The sequence below is a fragment of the Scyliorhinus canicula genome, chromosome 19, assembly GCF_902713615.1.
Source record: "Scyliorhinus canicula chromosome 19, sScyCan1.1, whole genome shotgun sequence".
In the NCBI taxonomy this organism is placed as follows: domain Eukaryota; kingdom Metazoa; phylum Chordata; class Chondrichthyes; order Carcharhiniformes; family Scyliorhinidae; genus Scyliorhinus; species Scyliorhinus canicula.
In genome coordinates, this window is record NC_052164.1 from 1428914 (window position 1) to 1446658 (window position 17745).

The 17745-nt window shown below is 54.1% G+C and overlaps 2 protein-coding genes across 9 annotated transcripts in view; one reads left to right on the forward strand and one right to left on the reverse strand.

Annotated features, from left to right (window-relative positions):
• Positions 1 to 2031: 2031 nt before the first annotated feature.
• On the reverse strand, positions 2032 to 17139 carry pgap3 (post-GPI attachment to proteins phospholipase 3). Of its 7 annotated transcripts, XM_038779553.1 has the most exons (8): positions 16914 to 17139; positions 14559 to 14656; positions 14099 to 14251; positions 11420 to 11482; positions 10985 to 11046; positions 9539 to 9675; positions 4735 to 4939; positions 2032 to 2856 (listed from the first exon to the last, which is right to left on the reverse strand). In XM_038779553.1, exons 1-8 carry the CDS (start codon positions 17101 to 17103, stop codon positions 2808 to 2810), a joined length of 957 nt encoding a protein of 318 aa, XP_038635481.1. In that variant the 5' UTR covers positions 17104 to 17139; the 3' UTR covers positions 2032 to 2807. The 7 variants fall into 7 exon arrangements, 6 of the variants coding, with proteins under 6 accessions (XP_038635481.1, XP_038635483.1, XP_038635482.1 ...); XM_038779555.1 differs by lacking the exon at positions 14559 to 14656 and having other exon boundaries at positions 14160 to 14251; XM_038779554.1 differs by lacking the exon at positions 14099 to 14251.
• A 176-nt stretch (positions 17140 to 17315) lies between these two features.
• Positions 17316 to 17745, forward strand: part of erbb2 (erb-b2 receptor tyrosine kinase 2) — a 79954-nt gene continuing 79524 nt past the window's right edge. For both annotated transcript variants that reach the window (XM_038778616.1, XM_038778617.1), the window contains exon 1: positions 17316 to 17404. In XM_038778616.1, the coding sequence (XP_038634544.1) occupies positions 17350 to 17404 (55 nt within the window). In that variant the 5' untranslated portion in view covers positions 17316 to 17349. The remainder of the gene's footprint in view (positions 17405 to 17745) is intronic.

Genomic DNA, 17745 nt, shown 5'->3' on the forward strand with positions numbered 1-17745 from the left:
TTGGGAAACAGAGCACAACCTGTATGTATTGCTCATCCTAGGTTCCCATGGGAAAGTGATGAACCTCTCGCACTCTACTTGAGGAAGTCTGCCTGGAAAAGCTGCTCCCATTAGGTCAGGAATTCACAGACTCATTAAAAACCCGGCATTCTATTTATTTATTGAAGCTATTCAAAATATTTCCACTATTCAGAAAATGGATTTAACCACTCAATCCACAGACATTTCAGGCTTTGTGGAGAATGCAACAAATCCAATCAACACATGCACTAGCTTTGTGGCCAGCATTCGCACCAGCCACATGGTACCGAATAATAATCATCTTTATTGTCACAAGTAGGTTTACGTTAACACTGCAATGAAGTTACTGTGAAAAGCCCCTAGTCGCCACATTCCAGCGCCTGTTTGGGTACACGGAGGGAGAATTCAGAATATCCAATTCACCCAACAAGTGGCATGCAGGGTGGAGGAACAAGGGGTTGAGAGGTAGAGGAGGTGGTGAGCAACACGGGGGATAGGAGTGAGGGATAGAGGGGGTGATTCAGGATGGGGAGAAGGAATGCTGCTGCAGTGGCTGAATTGGAATTTCTGTGAATGGGCGAGAGGTATTTTCTCGGCTGATTCAATCTGAACAGCAACGAGGTCCGCCCCCCGACCAGCCTGCCCTCCCCACATAGACTCCATTTTTTTCTCCATAGAATTTACAGTGCAGGAGGCCATTTGGCCCATCGAGTCTGCACCTGCTCTTTGAAAGGGCACCCGACCCAAGCCCATACCTCCACCCTATCCCAATAACCCAGTAACACCACCCGATACTTAAACATTTTTTTTTTTTTTAAAGAGTACCCAATTAATTTTTTCCAATTAAGAGGCAATTTAGCATGGCCAATCCCCTACTCTGCACATCTTTTGGGTTGTGGGGGCGAACCCCATGCAGACACGGGGAGAAAACTCCACACGGACAGTGACCCAGAGCCTGGATCGAACCTGGGACCTCGGTGCCGTGAGGCAGCAGTGCTAACCCACTGCGCCACTGTGCTGCCCTACCCCACCCAACACTAAGGGCAATTTTGAACACTAAGGGGCAATTTAGCATGGCCAATCCACCTAGCCTGCACATCTTTGGACTGTGGGAGGAAACCGGAGCACCCGGAGGAAACCCACACAGACACAGGGAGAACATGCAGACTCCACACAGACAGTGACCCAAGCCAGGAATCGAACCTGGGACCTTGGAGCCGTGAAGCAACTGTGCTAACCACCGTGTGACCGTGCTGCTCCAGATAAAGTCAAGTGAACAAGAAAATAAAAGCTAAAGGCAGCTGCAGGTGGTTTGTGCCACTTGGTGGCAGCATTGGGAAGTGAAGCAGGTTCAGAGCGGTCAGCAATCCTCATTTCCAAACAAAAATATCTGGAAAAGTAATCAATGTTTCTGATTAAAAACAGCCATGGGGGCGGGGCCAGGACACGGCTGCTCTGGGATCGGTGTCACCTGGAACAGTTACAGTCCCGGCAGTGGCCATTTGGCTGATCATGTCTGTACCAACTCTCTGCACATCCTCTACGGAGGATCCCAGGCACTAACATTTCCAGCTGTTTCATCAATGACTGTCCCTCCATCATAAGGCCCAATGTTTGATGGGGATGTTCAATGTCAGACATTTGCTGACGATTGCGGTGTTCAGCATCATTCGATATTCCTCAGATAATGAATCAGTCCATGTCCAAATGCACCAAAACCTGGACAATATCCAGGCTTGGGCTGACATTCGTGCCACACATGTACCAAGCAATGGCCATCTTCAACAAGAGAGAATCGAAGCAGCTCCCCTTAACATTCACTGGCATTACCATCGCTGAATCCCCCACAATCAACATCCTGGGGGTTGCCATTGACCAGAAACTGAACTGAAGCAGCCATAGTAATACTGTGGCTACAACAGTAGGTCAGAGGCTGGGAATCCTGCAGTGAGTAACTCACCTCCTGACTCTCCAAAGCCTGTCCACCATCTACAAGGCACAAGTCAGGAGTGTGATGGGATACTCTCCACTTGCCTGGATGAGTGCAGCTCCAACAACACTCAAGACGCTCGACACCATCCAGGACAAAGCAGCCCCGCTTGATTGGCACCCCTGCCACCACCGACACACAGTAACAGCCGTGTGCATCATCTACAGGTTGCAAGCAGAAACTGGTCAAGCATCCTTTGACAGCACCTTCCAAACCTGTAACCTCTATAATATAGGACAGGGGCAGCAGATACCTGGGAACCCCACCACCTGGAGGTTCCCCTCCAAGTCACTCACCATCCTGACTTGGAAATATATCAGCCGTTCCTTCACTGTCGCTGGGACAAAATCCTGGAAATCCCTCCCTGACAGCACAGTGGGTGTACCTACACCACATGGATTGCAGCCGTTCAAGGCAGCTCATCAGAACCTTCACAAGGGCAATTAGGAATGGATAATACATGCTGGCTCAGCCACAGACACCCTCTTCCCTTGAAAGAAATTTTTAAAAGTGTAACTCACCTAGTTTTGCTCCCTTGCCTTTTTCCCACAAATATTTACTCCTCACGAGTTCTGACCCTAGACTAAATTCCAGTGCCATGTATTAACTGACCGGCTCTGTGTCTCACGGTGTTAACTGACCGGCTCGAAGTCTCACTGATAAACCAACACGTATAGAATGAATCATGATGTCTGAAGCGCAAAGTAAATGCAGAAAATGTTGAAATGAAATCCACTGTGTCAGCATCTCATACATTCACGTTGCAGTCACTGGGTGCAGCAGCTCGCCCCCATTGTTATTCTCTTTTCACATCGAGAAGATGCAGACTGTCATCAATGAGAAAGCTGGGGGAATGGGAGAGAGAGACAGGGAGTGAGTATCACCCAAACAGCATTTTCATCCGGTTAAAACACAAAAATTCTACAATTAAGCAGCTTACCCCTCCCCTCACTCCCAGCCTAGTCCAGATTGTATCAGTCGCCGGAGGAACAGAAAACTGGACACTTGGCAATTAACCACCACCAGTAACACAGCAACAGAGCGCTGACCTCTAATACAGTGCAACATCGAAACGCATAGAGTGGTGCAGGGGAGGGGTCAGGCCCACAGCGGGGCCCGGGGTCAGGCCCACAGTGGGTCGGGGCCCGGGGTCAGGCCCACAGCGGGGCCGGGGTCAGGCCCACAGCGGGGCCGGGGTCAGGCCCACAGCGGGGCCGGGGTCAGGCCCACAGCGGGGCCGGGGCCGGGGTCAGGCCCACAGCGGGGCCGGGGTCAGGCCCGCAGCGGGGCCGGGGCCCGGGGTCAGGCCCGCAGCGGGGCCCGGGGTCATGGGGTCAGGCCCACAGCGGGGCCAGGGCTCTGAGTGAGGCCCACAGCGGGGCCGGGGTCCGGGGTCAGGCCCACAGCGGGGCCGGGGTCATGGGGTCAGGCCCACAGCGGGGCCGGGGTCAGGCCCACAGCGGGGCCGGGGCCAGGGGTCAGGCCCGCAGCGGGGCCGGGGTCAGGGGTCAGGCCCGCAGCGGGGCCGGGGTCAGGGGTCAGGCCCGCAGCGGGGCCCGGGGTCAGGCCCGCAGCGGGGCCCGGGGTCAGGCCCACAGCGGGGCCCGGGCTCAGGTCCGCAGCGGGGCCGGGGCCCGGGGTCAGGTCCGCAGCGGGGCCGGGGCCCGGGGTCAGGTCCGCAGCGGGGCCGGGGCCCGGGGTCAGGTCCGCAGCGGGGCCGGGGTCAGGCCCACAGCGGGGCCGGGGCCCGGGGTCAGGCCCACAGCGGGGCCGGGGTCAGGCCCACAGCGGGGCCGGGGTCAGGCCCACAGCGGGGCCGGGGTCAGGCCCACAGCGGGGCCGGGGTCAGGGGTCAGGCCCGCAGCGGGGCCGGGGTCAGGGGTCAGGCCCGCAGCGGGGCCGGGGCCCGGGGTCAGGCCCGCAGCGGGGCCGGGGCCCGGGGTCAGGCCCACAGCGGGGCCGGGGCCCGGGGTCAGGCCCACAGCGGGGCCGGGGCCCGGGGTCAGGCCCGCAGCGGGGCCGGGGTCAGGGGTCAGGCCCGCAGCGGGGCCGGGGCCCGGGGTCAGGCCCACAGCGGGGCCGGGGCCCGGGGTCAGGCCCACAGCGGGGCCGGGGCCCGGGGTCAGGCCCACAGCGGGGCCGGGGCCCGGGGTCAGGCCCACAGCGGGGCCCGGGCTCAGGTCCGCAGCGGGGCCCGGGGTCAGGCCCACAGCGGGGCCCGGGCTCAGGTCCGCAGCGGGGCCCGGGGTCAGGCCCACAGCGGGGCCCGGGGCCCGGGGTCAGGCCCACAGAGGGGCCGGGGTCAGGCCCACAGCGGGGCCCGGGGTCAGGCCCACAGCGGGGCCCGGGGTCAGGCCCACAGCGGGGCCCGGGGTCAGGCCCACAGCGGGGCCCGGGGTCAGGCCCACAGCGGGGCCGGGGCCCGGGGTCAGGCCCACAGTGGGGTCGGGAAGGGGTTTATAGATTAAGTAAAGAGGAGGGTTGATAACGAGAGGGACACAGATTTAAGATCATTGGCAAAAGGACCAGAATGAGAGATGGGGAAACATCTTTACTTCCAAATAAGAATTGGATAACTGTTTGAAAAGGAGATTTTTCAGGACTGTTCGTCCATGGCATCTGCAAAGGCACAATGCACTGGATAGTCTCCTCCTGTGCTGCAAAATTCAATGATTCCCGGAGCGGTGAGCGCAGACTTGAGTAAATGCTGCTTGCTGACTGACCTGTAGAAGAGGAAGGGCACAGGGATGGTGCTGAAATGCCAGACTGCATGAGCATCAAACACCCATAGCCAGGGAGGGAAGTCCAGCAGTTCCAGCAAAGCCAGTCCATTCAGCAAACCAACTACAATCATACACTTCCACACGTAGGGGAGACGAGCTCGATTCCACAGACACCAACAAAGCCACCACAGGATGTTAATCAACCCTGGAACGACAGAGTGGGAAGCAGGCACCCCATTAGAACAATGTGAGAAATACGGAGTCAGATACAAGATCCCTCGAGACCACACGGCCTTTCAGTAACGGCTGGACTTCTATCCCGACTCATCTTTCCGACCCAATTCCCACATCTCGTTTCACATTGAGCACAAAAATCTATCAATCTCAGTCTGAACCAAACCAAGTGACTCGGCATTCACAGCTTTCTGGGACTGAAAAATCCCAAATATACACAAACCTCTGAATAAAGAAATTTCCTTTTATCTTTGTGCAAACTACAACATCACTCACACTCATCCTGCAAACGTTTCACCGACATGAGGGGTCAGTGTTGGAAATCAAACACCGAAATCTCCCTCTACACTGTCCCCATCAAACACTCCCAGGACTTCTTAACTTCTTAAGGGCAGCACGGTAGCATTGTGGATAGCACAATTGCTTCACAGCTCCAGGGTCCCAAGTTCGATTTCGACTTGGGTCACTGTCTGTGTGGAGTCTGCACATCCTCCCCGTGACTGCGTGGGTTTCCTCCGGGTACTCCGGTTTCCTCCCACAGTCCAAAGATGTGCAGGTTGGGTGGATTGGCCATGAAAAATTGTCCAAAATTCTATGATTAACCTAGGACAAAAGTTTGGCGCAACATCGTGGGCCGAAGGGCCTGTTCTGTGCTGTATTTCTCTATCTATCTATCAGGACAGGCACAGCACGGGGTTAGATACCGAGCAAAGCTCCCTCTACACTGTCCCCATCAAACACTCCCAGGACAGGTACAGCACGGGGTTAGATACAGAGTAAAGCTCCCTCTACACTGTCCCCATCAAACTCTCCCAGGACAGGTACAGCACGGGGTTAGATACAGAGTAAAGCTCCCTCTACACTGTCCCCATCAAACTCTCCCAGGACAGGTACAGCACAGGGTTAGATACAGAGTAAAGCTCCCTCTACACTGTCCCCATCAAACACTCCCAGGACAGGTACAGCACGGGGTTAGATACAGAGTAAAGCTCCCTCTACACTGTCCCCATCAAACTCTCCCAGGACAGGTACAGCACGGGGTTAGATACAGAGTAAAGCTCCCTCTACACTGTCCCCATCAAACTCTCCCAGGACAGGTACAGCACGGGGTTAGATACAGAGTAAAGCTCCCTCTACACTGTCCCCATCAAACACTCCCAGGACAGGTACAGCACGGGGTTAGATACAGAGTAAAGCTCCCTCTACACTGTCCCCATCAAACTCTCCCAGGACAGGTACAGCACGGGGTTAGTTACAGAGTAAAGCTCCCTCTACACTGTCCCCATCAAACACTCCCAGGACAGGTACAGCACGGGGTTAGATACAAAGTAAAGCTCCCTCTACACTGTCCCCATCAAACTCTCCCAGGACAGGTACAGCACGGGGTTAGATACAGAGTAAAGCTCCCTCTGCACTGTCCCCATCAAACCCTCCCAGGACAGGTACAGCACGGGGTTAGATACAGAGTAAAGCTCCCTCTACACTGTCCCCATCAAACTCTCCCAGGACAGGTACAGCACGGGGTTAGTTACAGAGTAAAGCTCCCTCTACACTGTCCCCATCAAACTCTCCCAGGACAGGTACAGCACGGGGTTAGATACAGAGTAAAGCTCCCTCTACACTGTCCCCATCAAACTCTCCCAGGACAGGTACAGCACGGGGTTAGATACAGAGTAAAGCTCCCTCTACACTGTCCCCATCAAACACTCCCAGGACAGGTACAGCACGGGGTTAGATACAGAGTAAAGCTCCCTCTACACTGTCCCCATCAAACTCTCCCAGGACAGGTACAGCACGGGGTTAGTTACAGAGTAAAGCTCCCTCTACACTGTCCCCATCAAACACTCCCAGGACAGGTACAGCACGGGGTTAGATACAAAGTAAAGCTCCCTCTACACTGTCCCCATCAAACTCTCCCAGGACAGGTACAGCACGGGGTTAGATACAGAGTAAAGCTCCCTCTGCACTGTCCCCATCAAACCCTCCCAGGACAGGTACAGCACAGGGTTAGATACAGAGTAAAGCTCCCTCTACACTGTCCCCATCAAACCCTCCCAGGACAGGTACAGCACGGGGTTAGATACAGAGTAAAACTCCCTCAGCACTGTCCCCATCAAACACTCCCAGGACAGGTACAGCACGGGGTTAGATTGGGCAACTCAAATTATCCACAATACCTTAGAGGAGGAATTCCTGGAGTGTATACAAGATGGGTTTCTGGACCAATAAGTTGAGGAGTCAACTAGAAAACTGTCCATCCTAAACTGGGTACTGTGGAATGAGAAGGAATTGTCGGCAATCTCGTCATGCATGCAAGACCCCTTGGGGATGGAAGATTTTAATATGGTGAATTCTTCAGCAAGAGTGAAAATGAAGTAAAAAGCAAATTACTGCGGATGCTGGAATCTAAAACAGAAACAGAAAATACTGGACAATCTTAGCAGACGCTGTCAAAGCTGCTGAGGTTGTCCAGTATTTTCTGTTTTTGTTGGAGAATGAAGTAGTTGACTCTGAGACTAGCGTCCTGAATCTTAAAGGAAACTACAATGTTATGAAGTGCGAGTTGGCTGTGATGGATTGGGAAACATTACTTAAAGGATGACAGTGTATGGCAAACATTCAAGGAGCGCATGAGGGAACTGCAACAATTGTTCATTCCTATCGTGTACAAAAGTAAAAAGGGAGAGATGGCCAAACCATGGCTTGCAATAGAAATTAGAGATAGTATTCAATCCAAGGAAGAAGCAGACAGATTGGCCAAGAAAAACAACAGGTCTGAGGATTGGGAGCAGTTTAGAATTCAGGACGAAGGACCAAGGGATTGATTAAGAAGGGGAAAATAAGAGTACGAGAGCAAGCTTGTAGGGAACATACAAACTGACTGCAAAAGTTTCTATTGGTATGTGAAGAGAAAAAGATTGGTGAAGAAAATGTAGGTCCCTTCCAGTCAGAGACAGCAGAATTTATAATGGGGACAAAGAAATGGCTGAGCAGCTAAACACATACTCTGGTTCTGTCTTCACAAATGAGGACACCAATCAGATACCAGAATATTGGGGAACGCAAGGTTGAGTGAGAGGGAGAAATGGAAGGACCTCAATATTAGTAAAGAAATGGTGTTGGGGAAATTGATGCGATTGAAAACTGATAAATCCTCAGGGCCTGATAATCTACATATCAGAGTACTGAACGAAGTGACTCGAAATATAATGGATACATTGTCGGTCATCTTCCAGGATTCTGTAGATTCTGCAACAGTTCCTTTTATAGCATCTTTATTAGTGTCATAAGTAGGCTTACATTAACACTGCAATGAAGTTACTGTGAAAATTCGGCCCATCGAGTCTGCACCGACTCTTGGAAAAAACATCCCACCCCTCCACCCCATCCCTGTAACCCAGTAACCCCACCTAATCTTTTTGGACACTAAGGGCAATTTATCACTGCCAAGCCACCTAACCTGCACATCTTTGGACTGTGGGAGGAAACCGGAGCACCCGGAAGAAACCCACGCAGACATGGGGAGAACGTGCAGACTCCGTACAGACAGTGACTTAAGCTGGGAATCGAACCTGGGACCCTGGAGCCGTGACGCAACTGTGCTAACCATTGTGCTACCGTGCTGAGATGGATAGAAAACTGTTTGGCAGAAACGAAAAAAAAAAGAGTAGGAATTAACAGGTGTTTTTCAAATTGGCAGGCAATGACTAGTGGGGGACCGCAGGGAGCGATGCTGGGACCCCAGCTATTCACAACATATAATAATAATCATTTATTGTCACAAGTAGGCTTCAATGAAGTTACTGTGAAAAGCCCCTAGTCACCACATTCCGGCGCCTGCTCGGGGAGGTTGGTACGGGAATTGAACCAGTGCTGCTGGCCTTGTCCTGCATTCAAGCCAGCTGTTTAGCCCATGTGCTAAACCAGCCCCTCATGATATATTAATAATTGAGATGAGGGAATGAAATTTCAGATCTCCAGAATTACAGATAACAGTTGGGTGGGAGGGTGAGCTGTGAGGAGGATGCAGAGATCCTTCAGTGTGATTTGGACAGGCTGAGTGAGTGGGCAAATGAATGGCAGATGCAGTATAATGTGGATAAATGAAAGGTTATCCACTTTGGTAGCAGAATGGGGAAGGCAGATTATTATCTGAATGGCCATAAATTGAGAGGGGAACGTGCCAATGAGACCTGGGTGTCCTCGTACACCAGTCACTGAAGGTAGGCACGCAGGTACAGCAGCAGGAAAGGCAGAAAATGATATGCTGGTCTTCAAAGCAAGAGGATTCGAGTACAGGAGTAGGGATGGCTTGCTGCAATTGTACAGGGCATTGGTGAGGCCACACCAGGACAGGCAAAGCACAAGGTTAGATACAGAGTAAAGCTCCCTCTACACTGTCCCCATCAAACACTCCCAGGGCAGTTACGGGGTTTGATACAGAGTTAAACTCCCAGTAATCAGACAGTCTTGACTCAATTTAAACGCCGCGATACAGAAGCATTCCTATTTTAAACACATTCTTACTAAAATAAGGAACAAGTCAGACTCCAGTCAGAGCCTCTCTCACCTATCAAAATGTTGGCAGCCATGTTGTACCCATAGTCAAAATGCACGTAGGTGAGGTACCAGACGTGACACCCGAACAATACGATGAGTAGGGCCCCAAAAAGACTGGCTGTCCAGGGGCGAGTCAAACCCAGGGTCCTAGAGAACGAACAGTGCCAGAGGTGGTGAGGCAGCATTCAGCAGATACTGTGTGCCAGGCACATCCTACAGAGAGAGATGCAAACAGCACCGGATTCCTGCTCCTGCTGCATTATTTACAAAATTATAAAATGTCTCAATATTGAAAGACAATCTTTTTCTTAATTATAAATTTAGAGTACCCAATTTTTTTCCCCAATTATAGAACGTACAGTGAAGGAGGCCATTCGGCCTATCGAGTCTGCACCGGCCCTTGGTAAGAGCACCCCACTTAAGCCCACACCGCCACCCTATACCTGCAACCCCACCTAATCTTTTTGAACACTCAGGGCAATTTAGCACGGCCAACCCACCAAACGTGCACATCTTTGGACTGTGGGTGGAAATTGGAGCACCCGGAGGAAACCCACGCAGACACGGGGAGAATGTGCAGACTCCACACAACTGTCACCCGAGGCCGGAATTGAACCCGGGTCCCTGGAGCTGAGGCAGCAGTGCTAACCACTGTGCCCCCGTGCTGCCCCACTTTTGGATTGCAGGGGTGAAACCCACGCACACACTGGGACAATGTGCAAACTCCACACGGACAGTGTGCCTGAGGCCAGGATCGAACCCAGGTCCTCGGCCCCGTGAGGCAGCAGTGCTAACCATGAAAGACGATGTTGAGGGAATTGGATCAGGCCCATCTCTGCACACATTCCAAATCCACTCCTTCAAATTGTCTTCATTCCCTAAGTCTACCCTCCTCCGATCCATTCCTCCTCCTTCCACTGTTCTCCGACCATTTCCTGTACAGCTTCGGGTGGGATTGGGGGCAGGGAGTAAACACAAACCCAGATTTCAGGCCTTTTGAGTATTTTATTCCAGGCCATTTAACAGCTAATCAGCCAGAAGGGACAGGGGAGGTTTAGGCAGCACAAATGAAGGGGCCATGGGGAGGCAGAGGGTTACCGAATGGAAGCAGATTGGGTGCCACCCTGCCATGGTTTTCCTTGGGAAGGCTTTGGAAGAGGGAAACTGACCTTAAAGAACCCACAAGCTCCTAACTCAAAGGCAAGAGAGCTGCCCACTGAGTCACAGCTGATACTGTCAGAAGTTGGGTGGGACCTGAGGCTCGAGGGGGTTTTATAGACACCATGTCTCTCACTAGAAGTCCAGGGTACTGTCATCATCGAACCAGGTGTGGAATCTACAGGTTCAATTTCACACCCTTGTCAGAAGGTTCAGCCTGTCAGCCTGAATCAGCTGCCAGTGACAGTGGTTACAGGGTGATGGAATCTGTTAGTGCTGGAACGAAGGAAAGACTCACCGGACACAGCACAGGTAGATGGAGTACAGCACCACTGACGAAGCACAGAAGTAATCCATTTTCTGCAAAATTAAATTTACATTAAACCAATAATAATGATAAAAAAATAATTAATTTTAAATAAAATAATAAATAACATCCCCGAGTCGCCACACTCAGGCGCCTGTTCGGGTACACAGAGGGAGAATTCAGAATGTCCAATTCACCTAACAAGCACATCGTTCGGGACTCGTGGGAAACCCACGCAGACACGGGGAGAACGTGCAGACTCCACACAGTGACCCAAGCCGGGAATCGAACCCGGGACCCTGGCGCTGTGAAGCAACAGTGCTAACCACTGTGTGACCGTGCCGTCCCATATATTTCAGGTTATGTCTAAAACCGTGAGTGTTCGGTTATAACAGAAGCTGCAGCCTATGAAATGTGATTACTTACCTCGGTAAGCAGCGTGTCACGTGTGTGGAAGACTGTGGACCAAACCCAGGCATTAAGGGTGACCTACCGGAAGAGAAATGTTGACACTCATTTTGAATATCCGTCACATTAAAGACGCTAGCTTTCAATCCTTGGTGTTGTCATGATGCAAAGAGGTCAGTTTGGGGACTTTTAACACTGCACAAGCTTAACTTGGGACTGTGTATTCAATTCAAATTAACACCACAGCGATGAGCAGACAGGTTAGAGGTAATCAGAACACGGCACACAGTCACAACCATTCAGCTCTGCCTCAGCAGATGCCAATTCCATTCTGGGAGAAGGGCATTAACACTAATTCTCAGTGAGTCGGGGTGGAGTCAACACAAGCTTCTGCTGGGGTCTTGAAATGAAATGAAATGAAAATGGCTTATTGTCACGAGTAGGCTTCAATGAAGTTACTGTGAAAAGCCCCTAGTCGCCACATTCCGGCACCTGTCCGGGGAGGCTGGTACGGGAATCAAACCGTGCTGCTGGCCTGCTTGGTCTGCTTTAAAAGCCAGCGATTTAGCCGAGTGAGCCCATTTGACCAATCATTCCTGTTGAAGATTTTACAATCCCGGACCAGACCCCAAAAATGGCTCGGACACAAACCTCAAGATTTATTTTAATTTTGTCAGACTGTGCGGCAAGGATTCCTCGCTCCAGCAGTGACTTCACAAAGAAATACAAATATGGTAAATTAAAAAACTTTATTACTGACAGTATTAAAATATCACACCAGAAAATAGTTTACAAGTCCCCCCTAAACAATGTTGATCAATAGTGACACAAAAATCCTTAACTGCTATCTTTACTCCCATTCAAACAAACCCACCTCAGGTCAACATCCACTTTAAATACAGTTAGCAGACCCAGGCAGAATTAGTTTGAGATTGTTTGAAGAGGTAATGCTGAAACGTGTCAGAACAATACAGGAAGTCTTCAGAAACTGTCTTCTTGGTTTGACTTCCATTTACCCACTGAACAATCTCTACTGATCTGCTAATATAACTGGCACTCCAGCACCTCCCATTAGTTACCTGATCTTACTAAGCTGAATCATAGAATTTACAGTGCAGAGGGAGGCCATTTGGCCCATCGAGTCTGCACCGGCCCTTGGAGAGAGGACCTTACCTAAGCCCACACCTCCACCCTATCCCCGTAACTCAGTAACCCCACTTAAACCTTTCTGGACACTAAGGATAATTTATCATGGCCAATATACATCTTTGGACTGTGGGAGGAAACCGGATCATCCGGAGGAAACCCACGGGGAGAACGTGCAAACAGACACAGACGGTGACCCAAGCCGGGAATCAAACTTGGAACCCCGGAGGTGTGAAGCAGTTGTGCTAACCACTGTGCTACCATGCCTCCCCTGAAATAATGTCTCTAATTAAATACTCCACAGGAAACCCTCTTAATCCAAACAAAAACCCATTAGCCCAAGCTTTTACGATGCTTTAAATGCACTGACACCCAATGTTGACTGGATTTTTAAAACTACTGCAACACACACACACCTCACCATTAACCAAATACAGATAATACATCCGACATTCCTACAGTCATCACAAAGCACTTTGAAAAGAACTGTCCAATTAATCCCTCTCCCTTGCACTTCCCCTGAGCACTGACATTTTCCACTTCAAATCTGTGTCCCTCTGCTTACCGACTCTCCTGCCACTGGAAACAGTTTCTCCTTATTTATTTGTGTGATTTTGAGCCCTCTCTGCTGTCAGGAGAATAATCCCCGCTTCTGCACTCTCTTCACACAACTGCAGCCACTGATCACTGGCATTGCAGCAATTCTGCTCCGTAACCTCTCCAAGGCCTTGACATCAGTCCAGTATTGGGCACAGTACTCCAGCTGGGGCAGAGCCCAGTGATTTGGAATAACTTGCTTCATTTTCATCTAAAAACTCTCATGGAAAGGAGCCAATATCTAGCTATTCATCCCCTTCATGGGTTACTCAATAAAGAAGCACTGCATAGACAGGAGAATGATTTGAGTGATTGCCTCAGCACCCACCACCTCCCTCTGCACACATTCTCAGACAGGGGTAGAAGTATAGCCCAGGACCAGGGTAGGGGTAAACAAGCCTGGGTTCCTGCTCCAGTCTCCAGAGAGTAAGAACAGATTCAGACTCAAGGTGATTTCACACACTTCCTAACCACATATCCCCAGCAGGCTACGTGACGAGCCAGATAACCTTTGGGTTGCAGGGGTGGACATGATTATTTCCAAGGAAACACCATACAAGAAAGTTTGAATCACAAAGTAAAAGGTACAGAACAGATAGCCCAAACATACACTGGTGTTGGGAGCTCTGTACAGAGGCTATACCAGCCTATGTACAGGGGCTGGTATAGCACAGTGGGGTACACAGCTGGCTTGTAATGCAGAACAATGCCAGCAGAGCGGCTTCAATTCCCGTACCAGCCTCCCCAAACAGGCGGCAGAATGTGGCGACTAGGGGCTTTTCACAGTAACTTAATTGAAGCCTACTTGTAAAAATGAGCGATTATTATTATAATAAAGAGATTAATATTTTGGGGTGTCAAAATGTGTTTACTTTTCTACACACCTCTCCACTAAACAGGCCCAAAGACACAGTTTTGCAATAGCGGAATAGCTGGAGTAAGAATTGCTGTTACCATGGCAAAGGAAATGCACGTGCGGTACATCGGAGACTGGAAAGGGACTGCCGCCCGGTACCTGTTCAACATAACATAGTTGGCCAGTCCATTCAGTATGGAGGCAGCAGCTGAGGCAGGCTCCTGGAAGAAGAGAAATCGGTAGAAGGGCCACTGGAAAAAATAAATAAATAGTCATCAGTGAAAGTAAAGAACAGCTTGGCATGGCATTGTTCCAGCAAGGTGGGGTCATAGTAAGCGGTCAGGGGGCAGTCACGGTGAGGGTGGCGAGGGAATGCGGTGATAGAGCTAGCGAGGCATTGTGGTGATGTTGCAGCGACGAGACGAAGGGGTGGGGTTGTGGCGAGGGGTCTGCAGTGTAGAATCCAGAGGCGATCCGTTGACCACAGGAAGTTCAGACGGTAAGGGTTCCATCAGCAAAGCTGATATCAATAAGGAAGTCAGATCAGCTCGTAATTACCTTGCCATGGAACTGAGGCACTTTGTGTCCCTCTTTAATGTAAAGTCCAACAGTCGCCCACATACAGTTGTATTTACAGTCATCAGCACAGCGCCAGCCTGCCCAAGGAAACAAAGCCAGTCGTCAGCAGAAACTCAGCACAATCAAACTCACCACTCAGAGCCGCCACATCATTCACACCGTTCCAGTTATAAAGGGGAAAGGCCTGGCACCAAGGCTCATAACGCAGGTTACGGCTATTGGTAAGCCATGCCAACTCACCAGTGTTCAGTTGACATGGGAGCTGCACCAGATACAGGTGCAACTGTCCCCTAGTGAGAGTCAGTGTGTGTGGAACTGTACCCCAGTGAGAGTCAGTGTGTGTGGAACTGTATCCCAGTGAGAGTCAGTGTGTGTGGGACTGTACCCCAGTGAGAGTCAGTGTGTGTGGGACTGTACCCCAGTGAGAGTCAGTGTGTGTGGAACTGTATCCCAGTGAGAGTCAGTGTGTGTGGAACTGTATCCCAGTGAGAGTCAGTGTGTGTGGAACTGTACCCCAGTGAGAGTCAGTGTGTGTGGAACTGTACCCCAGTGAGAGTCAGTGTGTGTGGAACTGTATCCCAGTGAGAGTCAGTGTGTGTGGAACTGTACCCCAGTGAGAGTCAGTGTGTGTGGAACTGTACCCCAGTGAGAGTCAGTGTGTGTGGGACCCGTACCCCAATGAGAGTCAGTGTGTGTGGGACCCGTACCCCAGTGAGAGTCGGGGGAGGGAGGTGTGTGGGGGGGAGGGGTGTGTGTGTGGGGGGGAGGGGTGTGTGTGTGGGGGGGAGGGGTGTGTGTGTGGGGGGGAGGGGGGTGTGTGGGGGGGAGGGGGGTGTGTGGGGGGGAGGGGGGTGTGTGGGGGGGAGGGGGGTGTGTGGGGGGGGAGGGGGGTGTGTGGGGGGGAGGGGGGTGTGTGGGGGGGAGGGGGGTGTGTGGGGGGGAGGGGGGGTGTGTGGGGGGGAGGGGGGTGTGTGGGGGGGAGGGGAGTGTGTGGGGGGAGGGGAGTGTGTGGGGGGAGGGGGGTGTGGGGGGAGGGGGGGGGTGTGGGGGGAGGGGGGGTGTGTGTGTGTGTGGGGGGAGGGGGGTGTGGGGAAGGGGGAGGGGTGGGGGTGATGGTGGGTAGGGGTGGGGGTGATGGTGGGTGGGGGTGATGGTGGGTGGGGAAGGGGGAGGGGTGGGGTGATGTGGGGGGAGGGGGGTGTGGGGGGGGGGGGGTGTGGGGGGGAGGGGGGTGATGGAGGGGGTGGGGGGGAAGAGGGGTGATGGAGGGGGAGGGGGTGATGGTGGGGGTGATGGAGGGGGAGGGGGGTGATGGTGGGGGGTGATGGTGGGGGAGGTGGGTGATGGTGGGGGTGGGGAGGGGGGTGATGGTGTGATGGTGGGGGTGGGGGAGGGGGGTGATGGTGGGGGTGGGGGAGGGGGGTGATGGTGGGGGTGGGGGAGGGGAGTGATGGTGGGGGTGGGGGAGGGGGAGGGGGGTGATGGTGGGGGTGGGGGAGGGGGGTGATGGTGGGGGTGGGGGGTAATGGTGATGGAGGGGGGTGATGGTGGGGGAGGGGGGTGATGGTGGGGGAGGGAGGTGATGGTGGGGGTGGAGGAGGGGGTGATGGTGGGGGTGGAGGAGGGGGTGATGGTGGGGGTGGAGGAGGGGGTGATGGTGGGGGTGGGGGAGGGGGGTGATGGTGGGGGTGGGGGAGGGGGGTGATGGTGGGGGAGGGGGGTGATGGTGGGGGAGGGGGGTGATGGTGGGGGAGGGGGGTGATGGTGGGGGAGGGGGGTGGTGGTGGGGAGGGGGGTGATGGTGGGGGAGGGGGGTGATGGTGGGGGAGGGGGGTGATGGTGGGGGAGGGGGGTGATGGTGGGGGAGGGGGGTGATGGTGGGGGAGGGGGGTGATGGTGGGGGTGGGGGAGGGGGGTGATGGTGGGGGTGGGGGAGGGGGTGATGGTGGGGAGGGGGGTGATGGTGGGGAGGGGGGTGATGGTGGGGAGGGGGGTGATGGTGGGGGAGGGGGGTGATGGTGGGGGTGGGGGAGGGGGGTGATGGTGGGGGAGGGGGTGATGGCGGGGGAGGGGGTGGGGGAAGGGGGGGGGGGGGAGGGGGTGATGGTGTGGGTGGGGGGGGGGGTGGGGGTGGGGGGGGGGGGTGGGGGTGGGGGAGGGGGGTGGGAGTAGGAGGTGGGGGTGAGAGTGTGGGTGGGGGGGGGGGGGGGGTGGGGGTGGGGGTGGGAGTAGGGGGGTGGGAAGTAGGAGGTGGGGGTGATAGTGTGGGTGGGGGGGGGGGGGGTGGGAGTAGGGGGTGGGGGTGATAGTGTGGGTGGGGGGTGAGGCTCTGACCTGTCGCCAGCATGTGGAGCGGTTGCATTTTGCCGAAGGCCCGGAGTGCGGCCCCGGAGCAGTTGTTCCGCTCACACAGCCGCACACAGTTGCGGTAATGGGGCTCCCGGTCTCCCTGAGAGGAGCGGGCCGCCGGGAGGCCGCTGGCAGCACAGAGCAGGCAGCAGACCGCAACCGTGCCAGCCCGCATCCTCCAGCCAGCCGGGGAACCCACTCCGGGTAACCACTTCCGGGTCAGCACCAAACTACCGTCACCGAAAGCTTCCGGACCCAGTCCGTCCCTCAACCCTTCCCCCTGACCCGGCAGGTCCGCCCCCCCCAAAGCCACGCCTATCGGCCCAACGTCCAGTCCCCGCCCCGTCCCAGGCCCCGCCCCTCCCCGAGGCCCCGCCCCGCGCCCCTCCCCCGCACCGGAAGTGGCGGCGCTGGCGGGACGATGCGGCTCGCGGGGCTGCTGCTCCTCACGGCGCTCGGCTCGGCCCGGCGGACAGGTGAGAGCGGCCCCCCGGCCCGGGGCCCAGTGCTAGGCCCAGGCTCTGGCCTAGTCCGGGGCTCCGGCAGCGCGGACTTGGTGGGGAGAGGGCTCGGTGTGAAGATCCCCGTCCCGGTAAACCTGACAGAGAAACAGCACCACCGGCCCCGCGGCTCCCTGACAGTGTGGCACTCCCTCAGTACTGACCCTCTGACAGTGCGGCGCTCCCTCAGTACTGACCCTCTGACGGTGAGGCACTCCCTCAACACTGACTCTCTGACAGTGCGGCACTCCCTCAGTACTGACCCTCTGACAGTGCAGCACTCCCTCAGTACTGACCCTCTGACAGTGCGGCACTCC